At 49.2% G+C, this 24227-nt stretch overlaps 1 protein-coding gene across 3 annotated transcripts in view; it reads right to left on the reverse strand.

Moving 5' to 3' along the window:
* The window catches only part of R (carbamoyl-phosphate synthetase 2, aspartate transcarbamylase, and dihydroorotase rudimentary), a 73653-nt gene that overhangs the window by 26571 nt on the left and 22855 nt on the right, over nt 1-24227 (reverse strand). For all 3 annotated transcript variants that reach the window (XM_077690729.1, XM_077690728.1, XM_077690727.1), the window contains exons 14-29: nt 23791-24024; nt 22149-22286; nt 20810-20977; nt 20079-20161; nt 19357-19606; nt 17808-17906; nt 17604-17705; nt 16777-16899; nt 15873-16055; nt 15043-15261; nt 12989-13162; nt 12291-12473; nt 11881-11985; nt 8308-8592; nt 6611-6859; nt 5414-5578 (exon numbers count right to left, since the gene is read on the reverse strand). In XM_077690729.1, coding sequence (XP_077546855.1) covers nt 5414-5578; nt 6611-6859; nt 8308-8592; nt 11881-11985; nt 12291-12473; nt 12989-13162; nt 15043-15261; nt 15873-16055; nt 16777-16899; nt 17604-17705; nt 17808-17906; nt 19357-19606; nt 20079-20161; nt 20810-20977; nt 22149-22286; nt 23791-24024 — 2760 coding nt within the window. The remainder of the gene's footprint in view (nt 1-5413; nt 5579-6610; nt 6860-8307; nt 8593-11880; nt 11986-12290; nt 12474-12988; nt 13163-15042; nt 15262-15872; nt 16056-16776; nt 16900-17603; nt 17706-17807; nt 17907-19356; nt 19607-20078; nt 20162-20809; nt 20978-22148; nt 22287-23790; nt 24025-24227) is intronic.

Genomic DNA, 24227 nt, shown 5'->3' on the forward strand with positions numbered 1-24227 from the left:
ACCGCCGGGAATCGAACCTGCAACTAATAGCCTAACAAAGCGAGAGCCCGTTGTCTTACCGATTCAGCTACGGGCCCACGTGAACACGGGAAGACAAATGGTGTACTCACCAAGCACATCTACGTGTTTACCCCCTGCCTTCTCGCTGAATGCCACGTGAAAGCGTCACAAGACCACTCACGCCCGTCTAGCGGCCCTGTGCGCACCTTGCTCATGTACTAAGAGTTACAAAAATTAAAGGAAGCTGACACCAATCCATGGCATCTCTCTTCTAGTACGCCAATGTGCTAAGGCCTGGGGCCTCCAGTGTTCACGTAAAAAATCACAGCTCCTTGTCGTCCGCCCTCACGCCAAATCAAGGAATACATTCAAATACTCCTTGATGACCAGGCCATCACTCCAAACCCCAGCATCAAGATCCTGGGCCTACATTTCCAGGCCAACACCAAGAGTGACGTCTCCTTGCAGCGCTTCAAAAACAGCAATAATCTAATCATACACATGATCAGGCGAGTTGCCACCAAGAATCGAGGACAAAAAGAATACGGTACCTTTCGATTAATTGAAGCTTTTGTCCTCTCGAGTGTTACTTACGACAAACCCCTATCTTCTTCTCGACGAGGAAGACATAGAGATGCTTTATATAATGATTAGAAAGGCGGTTGAGCAGGCGATTGGTCTTCTCATGAATGCGTCCACACTGAGGCTGCTTAGCATGGGCTCCAAAACACGGTGGAAGAGCTGATAGAAGGCCATCTTTCTAACCAGAAGGTCCGCGACTCCGAACTGAGGTGGGTAAACGCATGCTTCACCAGATTGGCTGGGCCGCCCAAAATGTCACTCCGCTTGACGTACTCCCAGACTCTTGGCGACTAAAACTAAAGATGCTGCCTTTGCTTAGAAATATGAACCCCTCACATGACGAGGGTCAACGAAAAGCACGGGCTCAAGCGCTAAACACCACCCTCGATGGGGCTCATAAAGTTATCTACACAGACTTCTCCTAAAATCGAGGGCAGCAACACGCCATCATCGTGGCTACCTCCAGAACCAACCTCCTTGCGTGTACCTCGCTTAGGACCCACCAAATGACGGCAGCAGAAGACGCAGCCATCACCTTGGCTCTCACTCAACCAGGGGTTCGGAGGGTAGTCACCGATTCCCAGCAAGCCTACTGGAATTACCAGTCGGGTTGGGTGTCCTGACCTGCACTGTGCGTGCTAAAAAACCACTCCCCAAACGGTTCCATTCAGCTCATCTGGACACAGCCTCACGCTTCAATGGAGGGCAACAAATACGCCCACCCAACTAGCCTGCGCTTTTACCTCCCGTGCTATGGAGCTGCACGAGGACAGTCACCCGCTTGTCATGTCCAGGGAGATAATCCAGCATTATCGCCTTCTGAGACAGACCGTACCTTCGCCTTACCCTGACCTTTCCAGAGAACAACAAACTACCCTACGGCTCATACAATCCGGGCTCCTTCCCACAGCCTACGCGTCTTCACGTAATGCATCCGAATCGCTACGACGCTGAATGTAAATTTTTCTCAGAAGTAGAAATACTCCGCCCCGTAATCGGGGTGTGCGACTTTAGCCCTGAGCACCCTCCTCTCTTTCCGTCAACTACCCAACTAGAGAAATGGGAGATGCTGCTGTCCAGGCCCTCTCTACCGACCCAGCTTCAGTGGGTGGTCAGAACACAGGCCGCGCGTACTGCATATGGGCCCCACAGAAGAAGGAACCACTCCCCAAGGCTGCACTCCTGGGCCGTTCAGAAATCTGAACAGAAGTATTTCTTCCTCCTCCTTCTCAGCCGCAAGTCTCGTCGCCTCCGTCCGCGGCGCAGAGACGGAGAAGTCAGATCGTCTAACACCGGGTAGGAGCTTACTTAGATTTTATAAAAAAAAGTTTCCACTCTTGCTACACCAATACAACTCAACCAAACACCGTTCAAGCATCATGCATTGATGTAACCTTACCAAGAATATCTGTTTGAAGTAATAAATTGTGTGGTTAAGTGCATTTCACTTCTCTCTGGTTTTCCTATCGTCGCATGAGTAATCGTTATGGGTGCCGTTTACAGCTTTGCTTTCCAACCACATTCACGGGGTGGATTGGCGCGATTTTTTTTTTTCTCTTTCAGTTTAGTTGTTTCCTAGTCTTACCTCATATATATACACATTTTGAGAACCTTTTGGTGAATATAAGACATGCATTAGGCAATTAGTTTTTAACTTCATTGCGAGATGTAAATCTTACGCAAGAAATTACATAAGAGCGTAATACGTACATAAAAAAGGCCTTTTATAGCATTCAGGTGATCGACACATAACTTCCCGGCTATTTTGTGCGTAACTAAATTTCCTGATTGGTCGAGAAAGAGAACGCTGCAAAATTTAGAAATGCAAAGGACCCCAAATATATCATGTTTGGTCCAACCCTCTAATCCGCCTTAACTGACCCGCTAATTCCTCTAATCCATATTAATCGACACCGCAGTCCCACTAATTCACATTAGTTCATTCACTCATCTCACTAAACCACCCTAGTCTACCCACTAATCGGGGTTAATCGACTTAAATCCATGCATCGAAATGCTATCGCATTTACTTTAAAAGTGAAAATGAGAAGGCCCTTATTTTTTTTTTTTTTCAATTCTTATGTTCTCCTAGGGCAGTAACCAAAGGACACAACGGCACTGTACAAGAAAAAGTGATGGTGACGTAGAGAAGTTAGAGTGTTTGTGTCTCAGTGCTGTTTTTGTATAAGTGTCCACTCAAACTAAAATAAGTATAAGATACGGATTTATTGTTGATGGGGTCCCTGAAGGCCTTCACAAGCGGACACGGATGCATTCGAATTAACAACGTGAAAACTTCACACGATTTTAAACACACTGCAGATAGAAACCATAAAGAATACCCCATGATATGTTGCCACGGAATATGCGTTCTAACTTAAGTTATTGTAAATGCAAAAAGATAATTTGGGGAGATGGGCAATACCTAAAGCAAACTAATAGTGTATACGGACTATACATTAAATGGGTCCTGAAATACCTTCCGCCGATGCATGGATCTACATGTAACCAAATAAGACAATGTATTAGCAATCTCCTCCCGCAAGAATTTTGTTAAAGCGATGAGTATTAGCTGAGAAATCGTAAATCAAAAACCGCGCATTATCGTCGCGCCGCGTTTCCTCCTCTTTTCAACTGTTGACGGCGCGCGAGCCGCGCGAGCACTGCCTCCCATGATGCTGCGCTAGTCAGTGGTGACGTACTTCCGCATTACGCTCCTCCGACTGCCGTCTGCTACGGGCAAGTTTTGTTGACACCATGAATTCCGCATTCCGCTCAAGGATGGATAAGCGAACGAAAAATCTGGCCGCATGTGTGCGGTGGCCTGGCCTTGCCCTTTCGCGGTGTGCGTTGCTGCAGTGCAGCACGTGACTTTTAATCGGCGGCGAACTCGCAGCCGCTGGGGAGGATCTTGCGCTCGGTCCCTTTCATGCACCGCGCACTGTTTATCCAAAAAGCGCGGTATCAGATGTGGCCCCGCTGGTGCCGGGTCTTATTTTGCGGCGGCGGTAATTCCTGCGGGCGGCATGTGAAAAAGAGATTTCAAACTGATACAGAACCCGTGCACAAAACGCTTCAATCATGTGACCAGTTCAGCTTGGGGCGACGCGTGGTGGAGAGCGGCAACGTTGGCTAAACATGCTCCGGCGCGGCTCTGAGCTTTCTAGCGCTGGAGCGAGCGCCTTTCTTTGACGATCTCAAACATCGGTTGCCTTGGCAACAAGGCACAAACCGCCCCAGAGGTCAGTTACGGTTGCGTGATCCCGGTTCAGCTTGGGGCCCCACCTCGCGGCATATGGGTACTGCAGGCATACTACTCACTCTCATTTGGAAGTGCGAGATGCGTTTGGCATTACAGGAGGCGATGGTGTGTGTGTTGTGGACGCCTTTGTTTCGCGATGAAATGCGACGTTGTGCTTCTGCGGGTGGATAGTGCTTCCCATGGCCTGGATTATCTTTCTCGAGCGACGTACGACTCAACCTCGCATGGGGTATGTGCAGTGTGCGTGGCTTAAGCCATCTCGGCTTGCGCGCCAGAGTTAAGTGACTTGCTGTTCGTCCCCGCAAACCGCGCGCGAGGTGAGTGCCGAATTTACGAGGGGCAGGAGGAGGCAGCCCATCGTCTGTCAATCGCGGTTCAGACTTGCAACGCATGTTGTGACGTTGTGTTCGTTCGAAACGCATCTCTGGATTGTTTTGAAGTGGAAAAAAATGTATCCGTCAAACCTGGGCATTCGGCTCAGGGCGTTCTCTGCGATTGCACGAAAGAAGTGCCACGGGGCTTCAACGCTTTCTTTATGGGTCGTACTCCGGTAAGAGAATATCCATGTCGTGTTATGGCCGTGTTGCATTCAATACGAACGGTTAAGCGTTTGTTTACACTTGTTTCGTTTGTCGTAAAATGTCCAAGCACTCCGGCACTACGCTGGCAGATCAGCCGGCAAGTCGACGCTGAGCAGACGACTCATCTCTTTGCCGGAAGTGCGTGAAAAAGACGCCCAATAGCAGGATGTCTAGCTCATGACGAACATCGGGGAATCGATGATGTAGACATGTGAAGATGGCGGCGTCCAAAAACACGAAGGAAAGGGTGAGAAAAAAGCGACAAACTTTGCAACAAAAGTGTGAGCTTTCCGCTGGGCGTAAAAGAGTAATACTTGGCCCAGATGACCTTGACGACCCAATCTAACGATTGCGCTACTGCATTTAGTGTGCTCAAAATGCCTTTCAGGGCCCCTTTAAATTTAGGGTAATAATAAGATGAGAACCTTATGGTCCTTGGGAACTGCAGACTATGCAAAATATTGCGTGGTGGCGTCTGGCGAATGGTAAAAATATCTTCGGATGCAAGGTAGGGTACCGGGATGGAAAACTAGAAATCACAGTTTTTAGGCCCCGGAACCGGTTCGGAACGGTTCCTTCAATTCGTTCCGGTTCGGGTTCAGTTCCAAAATGGCGGAAAAAATACGGTTCCGGTTCAGTTCCGGTTCCGGGCAAAAATTCGGGTTCGGTTCCGGTTTTCGGTTCGGTTCCGGTTCCGGTTCGACACCCTGGTTCTGACCACCTTTCTCTTAACAAAGCGGCTTTGGTTTTTTACTTTGAACAAGATCCCTGCCCAAAGCTTGTTTCCAATTCCCAGCTGACACACTGGCCCAAGATGCCGATTGATTGATTGATTGTAGGGTTTAACGCGCCGACGCTTCACGGGCAATGAGGCGCGCCGTAGTGGAGGTCTCCAGACTAATCTGGCCAAAGGTGAGAAGTCCACAGAAGAACAACTGCTGGAAGATACGCGTAGCACCTAGGCTTCCGAACACCCCGGGAGACTTGCCTTGAGCCAGTCGGTGACAGTGCTCATGCAGAGGGGGCCGTAGGTGTCGTTCAGGTACATCTTGAGACCAGCCACCGAGGATGCCAGCGACACCACGGTCTCCGCGTTGGTCTGGTTGGCACCCGCAAAGAGGGCATAGTCACACCGAGCACCCGACTTGGCTGCCTGCGCGTCAACGACACCCAAAATTCGGCATTCCAGCATACGGTTGGCACTTGTAACCCCCAAACAGTAATTACAAGTAATAACAACCAATGATATAGAATAAACACCTGCTATTATGAATTGCGTTATTCAAAATCTCGCTTACTTCAAAGTTTTTCACAGTTCGGGTTACAGTGCATAGACAGTAAATCATACCTGTTTATTATGAATTGCTTTCGCTTACTTCAAAGTGTTTCACAGTTCAGATTACAGTGCATAGACAGCAAATCATAGGACACAGGCGATTTTACTGAATGATCGCTTATAACAAATCCAGTTTTCAGTCCTGAAAACTTCGTCGTAACACGAGTTTATTGTGTGAATTATATGAAGACGCAACATGCAAATGCACAATCTAATTTCCTTCAGCAGTGTTGCAGAAGGCACTGAAAGCAGCGTGCGTACAATCCCTTTAATGAGGCCGTCACAATGCACGTTGCCTCACGGGTGGCCCAACGTTGTTTACATGCCAGACACCAAGCAGCATGAATTTGACACTTTGCGTCCGAGGCGGGTGGTGCGAATTGTGCTCACTGGCGGCCATTTCCTAGTTCCCCCCCTTTTTTCTCTATGCTTCCCGCTGGCTTTACTCAATCCGCGCAGTTGTGAACCTTCCTTTGCACTTTTTTGAGGGACGTATCATTTTTGTAGACTCAGCCCTGCACATACCCTTTTTTCCACCTAGAAGTGCCGTACACAACACGTACGCACTGTGTGGGGCACTTCTGGGTTGAGACGTCCAAGCCCCGTAGGCATAACACTAGGGAATGGCTGAAATGAAGGCTACCCCCGATACACAAAGTGCAGTTGCAGCAGTCGTTTCCTGCCCAACAAACAAAACACAGTAACAAGAAAACACTAAAATTGAATAGCAGAACCTTTCGTTCACCCTTCTGCAAATGTTTTTAGCATCAAAGACACTGTGAAATAGCAGTACAGAGGCTGGTGACAACACAATGCATCACTCCGACGCACGACAGGGTGTCCTCTCACCTCCTGGCAAGTGTGCAGAGACTCGGCGTCGCAGAGCGGGGGACGGGTGTTGGGCATGGCACAGACGAGGGTGAAGCCCCCGGCCAGCGCTGCCGCTGTGCCAGAGGCGTAGTCCTCCTTCTCGGTGGCGCCGGGCTCCCGCATGTGGACGTGCACGTCGATGAGCCCCGGCAGGCGCACAATGTTGCGCGACGTCAGGCAGTCGATGTGGGTCTTGACTGGCGGCGCCTTGTGGACTAGTCGCAGGGCCTGTCATGAACGACGAGAAGGGGCGATATAGATGGTATTCACTGAAAAGTGTAGTGGTCAATCTCTTCGCTTGGCAACTCTGGAAACAGCCATGTCTGTGCCGCTTGAGCACAGACATGGCGCGGCTTGTGCCACTGCGCCCGCCGCACCCTCGCAAAAAAAAAAAAAAAAAAAAGGCGTGCGTTGTCTGTTTTGTTTTAATCCAATTCTTGGTAGCGGTGTCAAAAGAGATGTTATTAATCGCACTCACACTAGGGTCGAGGCATTACTTTGCATTCGGTGGGGGACAGTTTGGAACATCAAACACCGTTGTGTGCTTTTAGCACGAACAAGTACTGGCATCTAGTGGAGCCTGACATAACCATCAGCCTAGCAGCTAGCAATGTTCCTCTTCAGTTTTGAGACAAAATGAACAAGAAAGGGAAACACGCATGAAGCTTCTAAATAATCACTCACGAACTAATCCTTTGCAGCTCCACTTTTCTGTTGACCATACAACTTTACACTATCTTTTAACAATGAACAACTTTAAAATAACCTCTTAACAATTGCTTTTTTGCAGCCGCAGGCAACTCTACGGCTTGTTTACGAGCCATGCCAAGGACAAGTGGAACATTCCTGCCCGGTACATGACTTCAGACAGCATGCTTGCTGAAGCGTGGCTCGCCATGACATAGACGCCACATTTTCCCTCCAGTATATATTACAGTCATACCTCGACGTAACGAAGTCGGTAAAATTCACAATTTACTTTGTTGCATTGAAATTCGCGGTTAAAGTGAAGTGTTGACCGCATGAAGCAGTTCCCACAAGCAAAAACATGGCGCGCATACACGGCTGGCACACTGTTTCTGTCGGAGCTTAATTGTCTATGCAGGCATCAGCGTAAACCACATGGAGTGTTTTCTGCACGCAAAAACGTGCCTCACGAGCCACAGGTGCGCTGACGCAGCCGGGGAAAAGATTACTTGCGCGTTTCAGGTAGCTCCAGCAACTGCTTCGAACCGCCTGCTTAAACGCTATACAAAGCGGCAAATGAAGTTGTTCATGCGGGCATGAAGCTGTTAATGTGGGCCAAATTTGCACTGCAAAATGGCATCCGTGCCACTTAGGAAAGCGCCCATCAAATATCCTTCGTGGTGAAAAGCTTAATCGTCTCTGGCGGGGCCAGCCGGCATCCCCAAGCGCTTCAAGGCACCCGCCATAGCAACGCTTTACACAATTATCGTCTCCTCCTGCCTTTGCATAAGGTAATGTAGTTACAACTGCTGCATTTCTCTGATGGGTATGGGGACACTTAAGTCCTCCACATCCATTTGAACAGTTTTTGGTCACAATTTTTCAGACAATCTACGCTAAAGTCGAAAACTGATGTTCTGGCAAGGCTTGTGGACGACCGGGCCAACTAATTCGGCCACAAACTCTCTGCGATTACTACCACCACTCGCCTCGACCAGCAGCTTGGCGCACTTGACGTCGGTGACAAGGGGCACGGCGTAGTCGACGGCCATGCGGCGCGTCCGGTACCCCTGGGTGAACATGGTGGAGATGCGGCGGGCCCCGCTGCTGCACATGGGCAGGTTCACCACCAGGTCGAACTCCTTCTGCTCCAGGAAGTCGGCGATGCTGAGCCCCTGCTGCTGCGAGGACGCGCTGCCGTTGTTCTCCGAGCCCCCGTTGGCCGACTCATCGTCCACGTCGTGGTCGTGGAAGGGCCACGTCATCGGCTCAATCTGCAAGAGGTCCCACAGACGTCCCACTAAGGTCCCACGACTTACAATGAAGCCATCTACTGTATTTACACGATTGTAAGTCGACTCGCATGTAGGTCGACCCCCAAAAACTGCATCTTTCAAAAAAAAAAAAAAAAAAAAAGCGAGTGCCGCATAGAAAATTGTATCACAAAGAGAAGCTCTTCCGTCAACCCACACGGCGGCTCTACCATCATCGATGCTCTCACAAGAGCCGTGCGCTCGCGGTATGCGCGGTAGATGTTAAAAAAGAAAACCTTTTGTATAAGCACCCGGAATAACCATGCGCTGTGGGTTGAGCGGGAAGAACACATTCGCTGCGAGATGACAACCATCGAAGCAACCGGCAGCGGCCACTGCCGCGCGATACCAAAACAAACAACATGGCGGCTGACAGAAGTGGCGCGGCCACTGCCGCGCGATACCAAAACAAACAACATGGCGGCTGACAGAAGTGGCGGCGCGCGCGATTTACTTCTGAGCGACTAACCTCCCACCACTGCGTTCAGAAGTGTACTGAACGTGATACGATTTGGGCTACGTTAGCGCGGCGCATTGATTCAAGGGATTCACTAATACTCATTTTGTTTGTTAGAGACGAATAAAATGTTTCTTGACGCGTTTTTGCACGCGATTCGTGCGTGTCGGCGTTGCGCGGGCGACTTTTTCACGTCCGCGTCGACAATTCCGCACGCGGCAGCTTCTACTGCAAAGGAGCCATGAAGAGAAAACACAAGTTTGGTTCATTCAAAAAACTGCCTCGTTAGAATTATACTGACACCACTTTTAACGTAAACTTCGCTCAAATAAGCTACATAATTAGGAAAAAAGGAAATGGCCATGCGACCCACTAGCTCATTTCCCGCAACAGAACCTATGATGTCATTCGAGCCATTTCTGCGATTGGCGGAGGCCGGCGAAAGTAAACACAAATTAGGCAGAGCTTACAAGCTTGCCGAGCGAGCTATTTGCGCTTAAATATGGGGCACATTCTTTTTAAAGCCGTAAGCATTGTGGTAAGTGTAAGTTATGAAAGCACATGTAAACATAGAAGTACCGCTTCGTACTGCTGTTGTTGGTACTGCGCGCACTATGCTTGTTTAGCTGCACAGAACTGCGGGGCTTTGGGGTTGTCTCAGACGACACTGGCCGATTGATTGACGCGACGGTGTCTTACGTGAACATATTTGTTGAGTGAGCACTATGTTTCACGAAACCATTTTCTCCCAGAACGAAAAAAAAGGCAGAAAACGACACGCCACGGTATGGTGGCACCATCTAGGTTCAGTAACGTAAACAAACGCGCGAGTACCTCAGTGCCAGTGCCAACGTGCAGGGTGGAGACACCCTTTGAACGGTCCCGTGCCGCTGCAGTTGGGTCAACGTGCACAACGCGTTGTTCTCGTTTCCCACGAGACCCAGCAATGCAAAACAGATAAGATGATTCAAACTTCGCCAGTTAACCCCGTTGCGGCGATAATTTTAGCGCGGTTTTGATACAATGACTTGTTTCGGCAGCGAGCGAGTGGACCAAAATGGCGGCGCCAGTGCATACGTGTCTCCACCCTGTACGGCGGATGTGTGAATCAAGGGACCCTAGGCTGCAGAGCGGTCGGCTCCTGTGATGTCATTTGGGACCACGAAAACGCACGAGTGAGCGGGAAAATCAAAAGTTTTACCTAAATTGATTAATTTCTCAGTGAATAAAGCATCGTTTGCATTCGGACAAGCGCTGGGGGCACTATAAAACACGAAATCTTTCGAATAACACAAACTTGCATTTTGTCTTCATGGCTCCTTTAAGTTCTACCACGCGGCGGCGGATATTTGATTGGCGCTTTCCCTCGAGGCGCGGATAATGCTATATAGTTTCGTTTTCAACCACATTATCAGATCCCTTCCTGCACAAACGTCTTCGTTTGTGCATTCAGTGATATCTTAGGGAGTGGTTAGAAGCGGTCGCTGGAGCTACGTGCACCTCTTCGCGGCTGGTGATGCCGCCATGTTGCCGCCGCCGCCGTACCTCGCAGCATGCGCGTGGTTAGCGTGGTATTTGCAGCAGCATCAGCGCGGCGCATTTTCGCGGGCAGAAAACGCCTCATGCGGTTCACACTTTAGACCATAACCATAGGAACGAGGGTGCAAAGCTGTCCCCACCTCGTAACACCTCCGATTTCTCGTTTCTCTTGCCGTTACTAGCGGTAGACGGTTTGAGTTCGATTCTAAGTCGACCCCCCGACATTGGATTGTCAAATTTGAAAAAAGGGGTCGACCTACAATCGTGTAAATACGGTATGTCTCGTGCCCTTCTCCATGAACGGGACTGCTCGAACTGGGGGCCCTATGCGTCGAACCTCTAGTTTTGCCACCAAGCCGTGCCTTGGCTACAAAGCCATACTTTAGCTACAGAACCATACCTTGGCTACAGGGTCACAAATTGGTTACAAGTCTACACCTGGGCTACAAATTGACACCTCGGCTACAAAGCCAGGCCCCGGATACGAATCTACACATCGACTACAAATCCACACCTTGGCTACAAATCCACACTCAGTTACAAATCTGCACCTGGGTCACAAATCCACATCTGGGATACAAAATTTGGGTTTTATGCACCAAAGCTACATTTTGGCAATGAGAGGAGATACTACGAAAGGCTACAGTTTAATTTAGCTCATTTGATGTTCTCCGGCGTACACCTGAAAGCGTGGGCACTTTTGTTTTCTCCGCCACCAACAACACATTTGCCACATCCAGGGATCAAACCCACAACCTTTTTGCGAAAATAGGCAACTACATACGCCTACGACAATGCAGACTACTTTGAACCACGTTAAAATGAAGTTAATACTGTCCTCCCGACCGCACAGCCAGTGGTACTAGCCATTTTGATACATTTAGGAGACATCAGCAATTTATTTCTTTGATATTGCAAAAATACTTAACGTGGCAACAACATTGGCTGTTGTTGGCTGCAAAATTGGCTGCCCACACATTTGTAAAGATTGCAAATGTTGAATTGCTCTGTCGCTTGCGTTCCAATCTAAGCTAAAAATTTCTATCACAAATTTGTAAAATCCAAGGGCCACACTTACATCCACTGCCAAATTTGCAGTAAATCGGGGCCTTGAAATCAAAAGCTTCCTTTTATGTTAGGACGCTGAGCATTGCTCTAAATGCAATCAAGGCAGTAGCACAACTTTTTTTCCCTTACACTTCATTAACTGTTCTTCTAAGCGTGGTTGCCTACAATTGTACAGAGACACTTACCTTGATGCCGTGCTCCATATAAAAGTCCGAGGTGCCAAGGCTCCCATACAGTTGAAAGCCCATCTTCTCCAGGGTTCGGACGCTGGGCAGGAACTCCGCCTTGTGCTGTGTCGGAACAGAAGTGCGACAGCGGCCGACCAAGACATATGTAAGAGGAAAGATTTTTCGGACGAAGCTGCCATGTGGCACAAAACCGTTATCTGGCACAGAGCCGCTGTCTGGCAGAAAGCCGCTATCTGGCACAAAATTGTTAGCATAAAGCTGCAGTTGAGAACCGAGTTGTAACTATAAGAAAACTGAATGAAAATTCTGTTTATACGGATCCAGTGAGAGAGACGATTTCAGCATCAACGCCTCGGCTCAACTAATGGCTCTATGCCGGCTCCCAACATGCACTGGCAGGCAGTCACCTTGTAACTTCCGATGGAGAGGAAGATCTTCTTCTCGGGAATGCAGAACCCCGTGCTGAGGAGTGCCTTCAGATATGCCTCGTAGCGGTTCTCTCCGAAGCAGGCCACCTCACCTGTCGAGGCCATCTCCACCCCGAGCCGGATATCGGCACCCGCCAGGCGAGAGTACGAGAACAGAGGCACCTGCATTGCGAACGTACAAATGATACAAGAGTCCAGAGGAGTGCCTTACACCTCCACCTCCAATGTGGCACACTACAGGCAAGATCTATAGAAAAATTGGATACGAGTGAGCCGTGCCACTACATGAAAGCAGTACAGCACTGCATGGTTGTTTCACAAAGTTTCGCCGCATGAAAGTTGGTGGCATTGCAACTGTAAACAAGGCACTGCTTTTTTACCACCCACTAGCACATACGGCTAACTCTGCAAGCACTGATCACCAACAAAAGCACACTTCCAAATAACATCAACTGACAGCAGTGGCGCTTTTTACAGAGCACGAATGGTGCAAATACCTAGCTGCTTTTCACTTTTCCCTATATCTCTAGGCTACAAAACAACGAAAAGCAATGAAAAGTAAAAGCAATCTGCCGCCACACTGCAATGGCAGTGGTGACCGTGTCTTTCACAGCTGCGCACCAAACTTACTGACATGCGGCCAAGAGACAACTGCATGCACCAGAGTTCTGACCTACCTTGACCCCGACTCTGGCCCCACCAAATGTAACGTCCCGATCTCGGGGCTCGACGGGTCGCTTGAGGATGACTTGGGTGGCCAAGGCGACGAAGTCGCAGTTGAGCGTCTTCGAGACGAAGGGAAAGGAGCGGGACACCCGGAGGTTGCACTCGATCACCTTCAGCTGGTTGTCCTAAAAGGAGAAGACGAGGTTAAAAAATACAAGAATGCATGGCTGCTTAAAAGCTTTGGTTAGGGCGTGTTTTCATTCTTGAAATCCTTAAAGGGGACCCTGCAACACCCTTTGAGCAGTGCAAGTAAATCTGCGTGTCATTTAGATTACATTGCCCGGAATAGCTGAGTCAAATATTACACGTGCACGTGAAGCAGTGAGCGCGCGAATTGCTGTGAAAGACGCAGAAAAACCAGCCACGATCTCTTCAGTTTCCCTCATTATGCATTCCTGGCATGGCCTAAACGATGTCATTGCAGCCATGGCTGTCCTACTGGCTGTCGCTGGCCAACTTGGTGGCTTATTTCGCACATTTCCTGAGACGATCCACTGTCGTCGGTGCTGTGTACCAACCTCTTCTATGCCTGAACCTGTATGCACAGTTTTGGCGTTTCTTTCGTTTTTTGAGTGCACGCTGACTTTGAGTGACAAACTCAACACTCTCCTTTCAACGAGACCGCTCGACAACAAACGTTTATTGCTTCAAAAACGCCCTACCAGCCTGAGCGCACGCTTGCGAGCAGGCAGCCATGCCTGCTTTTTCGTGGCACCAGACCGAAAATAGACCCCTCCACGTTGCAGAGGAAAGGAGAAAACTTCCCAACCCGCGGTATATCGAACACCGTCGAAGAGAACGCTGCGAGCCGCCCCCCTCTACGGTAGAGAGCGTGCCGCTTTGGTCGCGTTGTCTGCGGTCGAGTTGAGAGGGAACGATTATACGCGATTTCTCATCGCGCGTAGTTTTGGTGATAGTGAACGGATTTTCATCATTTTTGTGGGAAGAGATTGCTGGGACAATAGACTTCACCTCAAAATACATTCCGAGTAGTCGATGGCAAGTGCTGCAGGGTCCCTTTAAGCATGTCTACACGCACTCAAAATGGAAACTCGTCTGTCCGCCTACCTGGCTTGATGTGTCCCACTTTTGGCCACATACAAAAAATGCTGTCGTAAAAGGCCCTAGAGCCTTCACACGTCACCTCTAGAGCCTTCACACGTCACCTCTTATACTGCCCCTGAAGACATATCATCGCATTGAAGCTGACTTTAGGGGGTCAGTGAACAGTCATCATCATCATGTCTACGCCCACGGCAGGGCAAAGGCTTCTCCCATAGATCTCCAATTATCCTGGTCCTGTGCTAATTGCGACCAGTTTATCCCCGCAAATTTCTTGATCTCATCTGCCCACCTAACCTTCTGCCGCAGCCTGCCATGCTTGCCTTCTCTAGGGATCCACTCTGTTGGCCTTAATGACCAACGGTTACCTTGCCTCCACATTACATGCCCTGCCCACGCCTATTTTTTCTTCTTAAGTTCCACTGATTTGTCCTTAACACGCGTTTGCTCCCTGATCCACTCTACTCTCTTCTTGTCCCTTAATGTTACACATATCTTCCATTCCATTGCTCGCTGAGTCGTCCTCAATTTAAGTTGAACCCTTTTAGTGAGCCTCCAAGTTTCTGCCCCGTAAATGAGTACTGGTCATATGCAGCTGTCATACAACACTGAACAGTGGTTTTTATGAAAGTATTCGATATAAAGCACCAGGGACTTCATATCTTCATAAGTGACATCTTACGTCGCCCCTAGAAAAACTTCTTTCAAGCAACGCACGTGCGTGCAGCAGTGAGGCTGCCTTTAATACGGCTCACTATAATGCGGAGTGGTTTATAAAGCGCTTATTTGACAATTTCTATAATTTGTTGTAAATCCTTGCCTGTGAGAAAAGACTTATCCTAACGAGACACATCCCCCTTCTGTGTGACAAAAGTGCAGGTTTACGTTTGCATCCAGTGAAGTTGGACACACGCAGGCAAGGAAAGAAGGCACGGAAATGCACCTTGGCGATCAGCTGCATGTTGTAGGGTCCGCTGACAATGAGCGCCTCGCCGATAGCCTGGCAGATGGCGCGGATCTTGGCGAGCGTCTCAGAGTTGAGATCCTGGGGTGGCGTCACCAGCGTGGCGTCGCCCGAGTGAACGCCGGCGTTCTCGACATGCTCCGAGACTGCCATGGCCATCAGGATGCCATCCCTGGCCACAGCGTCGACATCGATTTCCTGCAACCATTGTTCAACCCAGCTTCCTCACTAGATTAGCACTGCCTGCAAGCACAACGGATTCTGAAGAAAAAAAAAGGCTCGCATTTTACGCTTCGAAACCTAGTTATTGCGGGCGAAGGCAAAGAATATGCACACTGTTTTGCGAAAGTTTGCCCTTTTGCTAGAGATTTCGAAGCCTGCAGTTCAGCTATATCTACTGGATGACTGGATTCACCATTTCGCTTGTGTTCAAGGGCACACACAACCAGCCCAGCCGGCACGCGCCATCGATGGCAAGACTGGGGGGCCAAGCCTGGCAAAGCAGCTGTTTCACCGTCGCCTAGTGAAATTGGGTACCACAATGCCGAGGCTCCGAGCGAGCGAAGCGATAAGAACAAAAGGCACAGCTTGCAAGCGGGTGGCTGAAGGCCACTTGTGACACAGTGAATGACCTTGAAAGATCTAGCATAGTAGGGCATCCACTCTAAATCCAGTCCGCCTGCTTCCTACTTCTGTGAGCACGACACAGAGGACAGTATCCGAGAGCATGAGCTGCCTTCACTGGCTAACGCCGCTGCACCTAATGTTCCCATTAGCTGGTGCTGCATGAGATGCTCGCTACGCGGTACCTTGGCTTCACAGATGAACTTGGAGATGACGACGGGGTGCTCCTTGGAGACTGCGCTGGCCTCGCTGAGGTAGCCCTCGAGGTCGCGGTGCGAGTAGGCGACATTCATGGCTGCGCCACTGAGCACGTAGCTGGGCCGCACCAGGCAGGGGTAGCCAACCTCCTCGCAGAACGACTTGATGTTCTGCACGCCGGCGACAAGCCCAAAGATTGATTGATTGATTGTATGGTTTAACGCCCCGACGCAATGCAGACGATGAGGCGCGCTGTAGTGAAGGGCTCCGGATTAATTTTGACCAGACAAGCCCAAAAAGAAAAAGAAAGTTATCGGTCGATAAACAGAGCTCAATTTTCACGACCGCTTCTTAGTACGCTTCTTCGTCTCGACTAACCCTTTGCCAAGGTCTTTTCAGAAACTACCACCCAACAAAAATAACCATAATCCGTTTACTTTAGAACCAAGTATTAGTCAGTGAACAAGGCTGATGATGTTGGTAACCATTTGGCTCTGGCTGCCAAGTTCAGCTAATCGGACATCGGAGTTTCCGCCAACCGTTTCCGCCAATCGTGTGTCAAAAGCGTGCAAACATTTGTGCAAGCCCTTTCAAGCCACTGGGAAAAGGAATAAAACTATAGAAGAGAAAGGCTCTGGGAAGCAGCAAGCATAACCAACATGGAAGTACGAAGAATGAGTCACGAAAATGCATTTAGAAACTGCGTGCGCCACACCACAGTCGACTTTTCCGTCTGAGCACAGGAATACCTGCAGACAATAGCTAGCAAAACGTGAACCCACAGCCCTATAACAACCACGCACTTAAAAAGAGTCAACTTTTGTGGGAAGATGCTAGATGACACACTACGGCGCCCACGCTTTTGGGGACCAAGTTCTCAGGCCAGCTTACCTCCAAGTTTGTGAGCTCCTTCCAGCGAGGCTGAGAGATGCCGATGGAGTCCAGCATGCGCGAGAACTTGAACCGGTTCTCGGCACAGTCAATTGACTCAGGGGACGTTCCCAGGATGCGGGCCTGGTGATCGCGCGAGAAAGGCAGGCAGAGCTCACTACTGTAAATACTCGTAACATCAGCTGCACAACAATCCACAGCCCCAGAGAACGCATCTACTTTGTGCACCTCACAGGTGATGAGCGAGTCTACTGCTTTGACCACCGTAAAGGAAAAGAAATGTTACTGTTCGTACGAGAATTACTCAGCATTAATACCTTGCCCAATAATGGTCCCTGATCTCCGGCAAGGCTTCAGTATAAACTACTTCACAGCAGCCACTTCATGACGGCAGCTTTATAGGGGATACGAGCAACAAGTGCTTCTTGAAATAAAGCTGTGAAGCTGCTATGAATTTGTGAAGTCGGCCCTGGAACGCACCAAAACTGACCGATTCACTTTCAGCCACACGTACGAAAATCTTCAAACAGACGGCACAGACAACAGAAATGCAGTGCTCTGCAACATGATCCCCTATATACACTGTGCATTGTAATCTGTCTTACACTCCGCTAATTAGTCCGTAGTCTGCAATTATCTGCCCCAAGCTTTCGTCTCACTAAGCCATGTTTTTCCCTGCCTCTTTGCTTTCTTAGTACCATTTGCCCCTCTGATGGTAAGTTATTAATAGGTTACGTGTATTAGGCCGATTAAAACAGACTACCCACGATAGCAGCTATCACACACAAATGCTATATTAAGTTGAGTGTGCACCGCCACCTCCTCACCTTCTGCCTGTGCAGGTCCATGGCAATGTTATTGGGCAGCTGGCCACCCATGTTGAGAATGATGCCCTCCGGCTGCTCCCGAGTGTATATGTCCATCACTGTCTGCAATCAAAGGGAAGAGGGAGAAGAGGTTAGCACAGGCAGCATGCAACGGGTCCTCTTATTCAGACAAGAACTGAACAGGAAGTGGCCAACAGGACTCACCTCAAAGCTGATCTCGTCAAAGTACAGGCGGTCGCACATGTCGTAGTCCGTGCTGACAGTCTCGGGATTGCAGTTGACCATGATGGTCCCCTTGCCCAGCTGCGCAAATGATGGTCAAGATGAGCAAATAACATGTGCGCCATGTTTTTGTTCTACGCCTTTGGATACTACTAGAGCTAATGATGAAAGCACTAGTGATCTTGATACTCTGAACCACGACCTATGTGCATTTAAAAGGACATGAAAGTGCAAAAGCAAGGCAGCCTTTATCGGTCGATTAAAGTGTGGTGAATACAAATGTACAACTCAAAGCAACAGTAGTCAGTTATTAAAGCAAAAAAACAAAAGCGTGAAAACAGGCATCGCCACTCCATACATTTTCCCGTGCGACATTTCGTGACTCACAGATCGTGAACGGCGAAATGGGATCGGTAGAAGATAACATATTACGTAATTTCAAACTAAGCGGAAGAAATGGACTTGGGCTAGACATTGTGGCGATCCTTTAGATCCCCTTTTTCCCCGCCCCACAAACACAACCTTTAGCCGCGCGCGCGTACGCCCACGACCTACGTCCCACCCTGCGTCGACTCGCAGGCCGACATGCCTGCCCGCACCAACCGCCCCGCTACCGCTGTCGCTCCTCCTTGCCCAGGAGCCTGCCTCCTTTCCCCCACGCCTCATAAGCGCAGTGTGCACACTTCGCTGGTCTCTTGGGTAGCAGAGATGGGGCTTGAGGAGGTCGGAGCTCGAGAACCGGGACGCTGCTCATTCCCTCTCCGCTGAGACATTCGGTCAAGGCCTGCTTTTGACCCTTACCGGACGTGCCAGGTAGGCCTATTCCTACCTTGCAAGCAGCCCACTTGCAACCTCAGCCGTAGCCGGGTGGGGTTTGGGTGGGGTCTTAAGACGCGCGTCAGTACAGTGTAGTTTTTAGCCCTGTCTTGGCATTGAGTATGCGCTGTATCATTCGGCCAATAAATCTCCTGGTTCATCCTGGCCCTTTGGAGCCGGTCGTTGCCTTTGTCAGCCAGTCGAACCCGTCGCATCGTCTCCCTCGTGGACGCCGCGAGCCTCCATGGACCATTTTGGATGGGTCATTTTGCGGGCGTGGTGAAACCCCCTGTATCCCCCATTGGCCCTCTCAGTCCCACCGTAGCCCACAACATGTAATGCGACGAAATGACAACAGGTAGACCACCAGGGCAATCGAGCGGCCATCGAGAGGCGTGACTCTACGTAGGGAAAGACCATTATCTCAATGGAGGGAATAACGAAACTAGGGGGCAAAGAATGGGCTCGGGAAGAGCACGAAAGGCCAGAATGGAGATCTAAGGGGGAGGCCCTCAGCCTGTAGTGAACCTACAGAGGAGGATGATGATTGTGATGATGATGATGATGACGACAATGACATTCTGTGGCTATGGACAAAGGACAAGTGAACGGGACCAACGCTTGCATGAGTAACTACGACAAAACTACCAACCTCAAAAGGCTTCGAAACAACGGTTGCATGGTGGAATAAACAGCGAAGGGGCTAGACACCAACCTTGCGGAGCTCCTGGACGCAGCTGACCGCGCACCAGTCGAACTCGACCGAGCTGCCGATGCGATAGACGCCCGAGCCCAGCACCATGATGGCGCTCTGGTGCTCAAACTCCATGTCATCCGTGGCGGCGTTGTACGTCAGGTAGAGGTAGTTGGTGGCCGCGGGCCACTCCGCCGCCACCGTGTCCACCTGCTTCACACGGGGCACTATGCCCAGCTCCTCGCGGATCTTGCGCACAACCAACTCCGTGCTGGGAACATTGTGGAAGAGGTTGCAGAAGAGATTCCAAAAGGGATTCCACATTACTACAGTGCTGGTTTAAAGAAAGGATTGTAGAATACACACAAAAAGAAGAAAAGAAACGACTCAGTCTCAAAAAACTACTCAGTGCTGGGTTGCAGAAAGGGTCGTAAAAGTGATTGCACAAGCTCATTACATTAAAAAAAAAAAGGGAACTTAAATATATGTCAACAATGAATCACTGCATCACTTCAGAATTTGGGGATGACTTACTTATCATACATCCTTTCCCCACCCCCCTTACTTTTCAATCTTCAGAGCAGGCCCGGTAAAGGCACTTCTACATTTGGTGGCATGCGAAATAAACAAAGCTAGAAGTACAGTGTGTTCTGATTAATGATGAAATACAAAACACGCATTTAAGCTCACATGAGCAGAAAATTTCGAAGAACAGATAAAAAAAAAAAATAATAAAAACTGACCTCCCCACACACTGGGCGATTTGCTTGTCCGAGAACCCAAGACGCTTGGCCCGCAGGAGAACGTCGTGTGTGAGCAGTGCCGGCTGCAAATTAAACACATCAAACCTCTTACAAAAGTTCAAATTTTAAGCCCACATAAGTTCCCAGCCCATCTATTGCATGCGAGCATGTACTAAGGCAATATCTACCCACCACCAGTCATACATTTTCGTGCAGTCTTCAGAAAGTCATATAGACAGTGTTCCACTGTATTGCTCATTCGGCTCCTCAGGTAAGAGATTAGCGGGTCGTGATACTGACAACAATGGGTATGCGATAAGATAGACAAGTTTTATTTTCCAAAATTTAAATTTTGTCTGTTTAATGCAGAGAAGCTACACATGGGCTCTGAGGCGCACCGTAGTGGTGGGCTCCAAATTATTTTTGACCACCTGCGAATCTTTAACAAGTGCCGTAATTTCAACACAGACATTTTTGATTTTCACCTCAGTCTGAAAAGCAGACGATCAAATTTCTGCTCGCTGCCAGTCATGTTTTACGATAAAAGCTGCACATCAATGAAACAAACCACACACTGGTGTGCACAAGAAAATGCAACACGTGTAGCCCTTTTCAGTGAAGTGCCACACTTCACCTCCCAAAAGGGTACCACGCTGGACTATTTGTTGGTGAGGTACAAAGGTAGGAACAGCGCATGCTTTTTACGAAGGACGAACAGAAACACCCTGCACCTTGCTGTGCAGTCCCTCGAGGAAGGTGTGGTACTCGATGATGTTGACAATCTTGCTCAGGAACCACGGGTCGATCTGAGTGAGCTCGTTGAGCTGCTTCACCGTGTAGCCGGCCTTGATGGCCGACGCAAGGTGGAACATCCGCTTGTCCGTCGGGCACGCCAGCTCCTGCGAGGGGCACAGCGACACAAAACAATAGTTGCACCACACGGGAGGAGGGCACACATTAGACACTTGTTAATTCTGCCTCCGTTAATTTGATTTTATTAGATGCGAAACATCTCATGCTCGGGGCTGTGCCCCTCTCTCCCTTGTTGTCGTTGTTGTCCGCTGTCCGCACTCTACTGCGCATGCGCGTCTCTTCAGCCCCGTCAGCGTTGGGCTGACGTCAGCGCAGTCCACTATAAGAAGAAATAGTTAGGTGGCACCCGGTTTCGATCCCACGACTCTGTGGCCGCAACGGGAGGTACGTGGCGCTCTTCCCACTGCGCTACAAACCGAGACGGGAGCACGTGCTACGAACGCGCCTTATGTCCTTCACTCATTCAAACTACGTCAAGCAGCTACTGATACAACGAAGGCACGCGAAGCTGAACGTCAACGGAAACGACGAACTGAAAACTTTAGAGGAGGACGTTGAATTTCCCGTGGGAAAGCTGTGGCAGGAAGCGCCACGCGCCTTGCAGCTCAACCAGAGAAGAGGACGAAGGGGGCGAGCAGCGGGGTAGGAGCGTGAGCACACAATAAAGAAAGACGAGAACCAGGAGGTGTTCGATCAGGTAATGCAGGTGCCGGTCTCTTTGCTGTCTCTACATTTCTCTGTCTCTACATGAGGGTTCACACTACGTTCCCATTCGTGCTCCAATAAATGAAACAACATAACGGCAACACAATGGAACCTACACAGAACCCCCATGATGCTTCGCATCCTCCTCATGGTTCCCCACGGGAAGATGGTGCAATTTTTTCGTTATTTCAACTCTGACCTGGGTTAATTACATTTTTACCTTTCAACCACAACCCGCTAACAATCTCTTAGTACAACATGGAAGGTTAATTTCAGGGATTTGCGCAGCAACATCTTGCCGCACCGACACTGTCTGAACATCTTTCCTGTACGCTGGAAAACATTACGGTTTTACAATGATCAGTCCCGGGCTCACTGCAAACTCCCTGAGAAGCAATCCGCTAATTTTTTTTTCACATTTCTTTGTCATGCAGAATCCTCTGAATAACCACGGACCATCCGCGGTGCGTCATATAGTGTAGTCCGAAGATACCGAGTGCCATCAACCAGCAGGAATGAAAAACAATTGATATAAAACTGTCCGACTCTTACCCGGTCGCTGACGGGCTTCAGATAAGGATCCAGGCCTGACACGTGTTCGTCCACCATTCGGATTGCCTTCTGGAAGGCCTCCTCAAACGAGCGTCCTATGGACATCACCTCGCCCACACTCTTCATGGAGCTGCCAATCTGTTCCAGCGGGGTAGAGGGATTAAACAACATCACCGCTGCAATCAGAAAAGCCATGACTGTTGCTACATTTCGTGCAGTTGTTTTATGGATTAGTGAGCACCGAATCCTAAACATGGTAAAACATCATTGGCACATTTTTTGAAACTGTGGGGGACCAGAAAAATTTTATTCTGTAAAAACAAATGGCCTGACAAAACTGAACTACAGCGGGTATGAGCGGCCACATTGTAACTGCCAGGAAAATGTTGCAGACAGAACTATATCAACGGGGATCTACAGTATTTGTCTCGGCATTTGCACTTACATCAACCCGCAAGAAGTGCTAAACGAGACAGCGAACTTGGCCCTCTGCAATCATCATAAAGGCATTCCACAAGGAAAACGTAATCCTTACCGATATTCGTAATAGACACTAGTGAAAAAAAAAGGGGGGGAGAGAGAAAGGATATGCTACTGGTGATGCCAGTAGCGTGCAAGGGTGCTTTCATATTAAAATGAACCAAATCAAACACACAGTGCATCAAGAGAGGGAGAAGGGTAACGCCTCAAAATACAACAACCAATATAAAACAAGCAGAGCAAAAAAGAAGGGGGAAAAAAAAACACTCCAGAGGCATTATATGCACACGAACAACTACTTCTTCCAAATAAAAAAAAAATATTGGCCGCATATCTGCTCCTTTCGTTGCAAATGTCCACGAAAGACGATCGTCTTTGTCGACATTGGCCAAGTAAATGCCTCCCTTCGTTTTCCCACTCACCTCTCATGCTGTTCCTCTTCCGTCATGCTCCTCTCCCAAGGGAAACACGCTAAAGGTTTGCTCAAGTCAATTTAAATTTACCGCCTTCTTCCACGGCTCCAGGCCGGGTGCCTCGATGCCAGTGCTGCCGTACGACGGAGATACGCCTGAATCGAGGCGTCCTACTTCAATGTTTATAGAACCGCGTTGCCCTAGTCCACGTGCGTTCGAAGCAAAATGTGGAACATATATAGTGTGGAACATATATAGTGGAACCTTTCGTAACTGTTGCCGCTTGATTTCTTAAAATGCCACCAGAAGCTTGCTTTAGTGGTGCGGGCAAGAGTGTGAATTCTTTTTCTGCAGTGGATGCAGTACTGTATTTCATTTCGCAAAAATCAAGCATCCATGATTTTTTTTTTAAAGAAACACTGTAAATATCCCTTTGTGTATTAATTTCTGTCTTATATTTGCAAAATGTCTTGTTCTTGTTCAACAATGTTGACAAGTATGAACGTTGACACCGGACTCAGACGTTTAGATTTGGCTGTGAGTATATAAGACTATTGCGCAGACTTCGTTTCACTTTGGCCCGGTGGCCGAATCGAGTCACAGACAGACAGACATAGACAGACAGACCGAAATTTCTGGGTTTAAGCAGCCCAAGAAAGACTATCGTCTTTAAAAAACCCAAAAGAGACGGAACCACACCTCCCCACCGCTCCTCTCCCCGTTCCACCAATGCTCTATGGAAGACCTGCCTTGTTGCTGACGTGTGGGAACTTGCCCAGGTCCCAGCGGGGGATCTTGACGACACAGTAGTCCAGGCTGGGCTCGAAGCAGGCGGTGGTCTGGCAGGTGACCGTGTTGCGCAGTGTCGGCAGCGGGATGCCCAGGGACAGCTTGGCCGCAATGTAGGCCAGCGGGTAGCCCGTCGCCTTGCTCGCCAGCGCAGAGCTCCGCGACAGGCGCGCGTTCACTTCCACTATGTAGTACTGCGGGGGAAAGACGAGACAACGACAAGCAGTGCGTTCCTCCTTCATTCAAGCGCCAAACTCCACCTGTACACTAGAGACGTCCTTTTTAACCTGAATTGAGGGTCAGTGTCATGCAGACAAGTGCAGAGGGCTATTGGAACTATATTTTTTTTTACACTAGTAAAAAGAAAATGGGCAAGTGAAACAAAATTGGGCGCCCT

Source organism: Haemaphysalis longicornis, unplaced genomic scaffold (genome assembly GCF_048455015.1).
Source record: "Haemaphysalis longicornis isolate Haplotype H1 unplaced genomic scaffold, Haemaphysalis longicornis Haplotype H1 scaffold_10, whole genome shotgun sequence".
Taxonomy (NCBI): Eukaryota; Metazoa; Arthropoda; class Arachnida; order Ixodida; family Ixodidae; genus Haemaphysalis; species Haemaphysalis longicornis.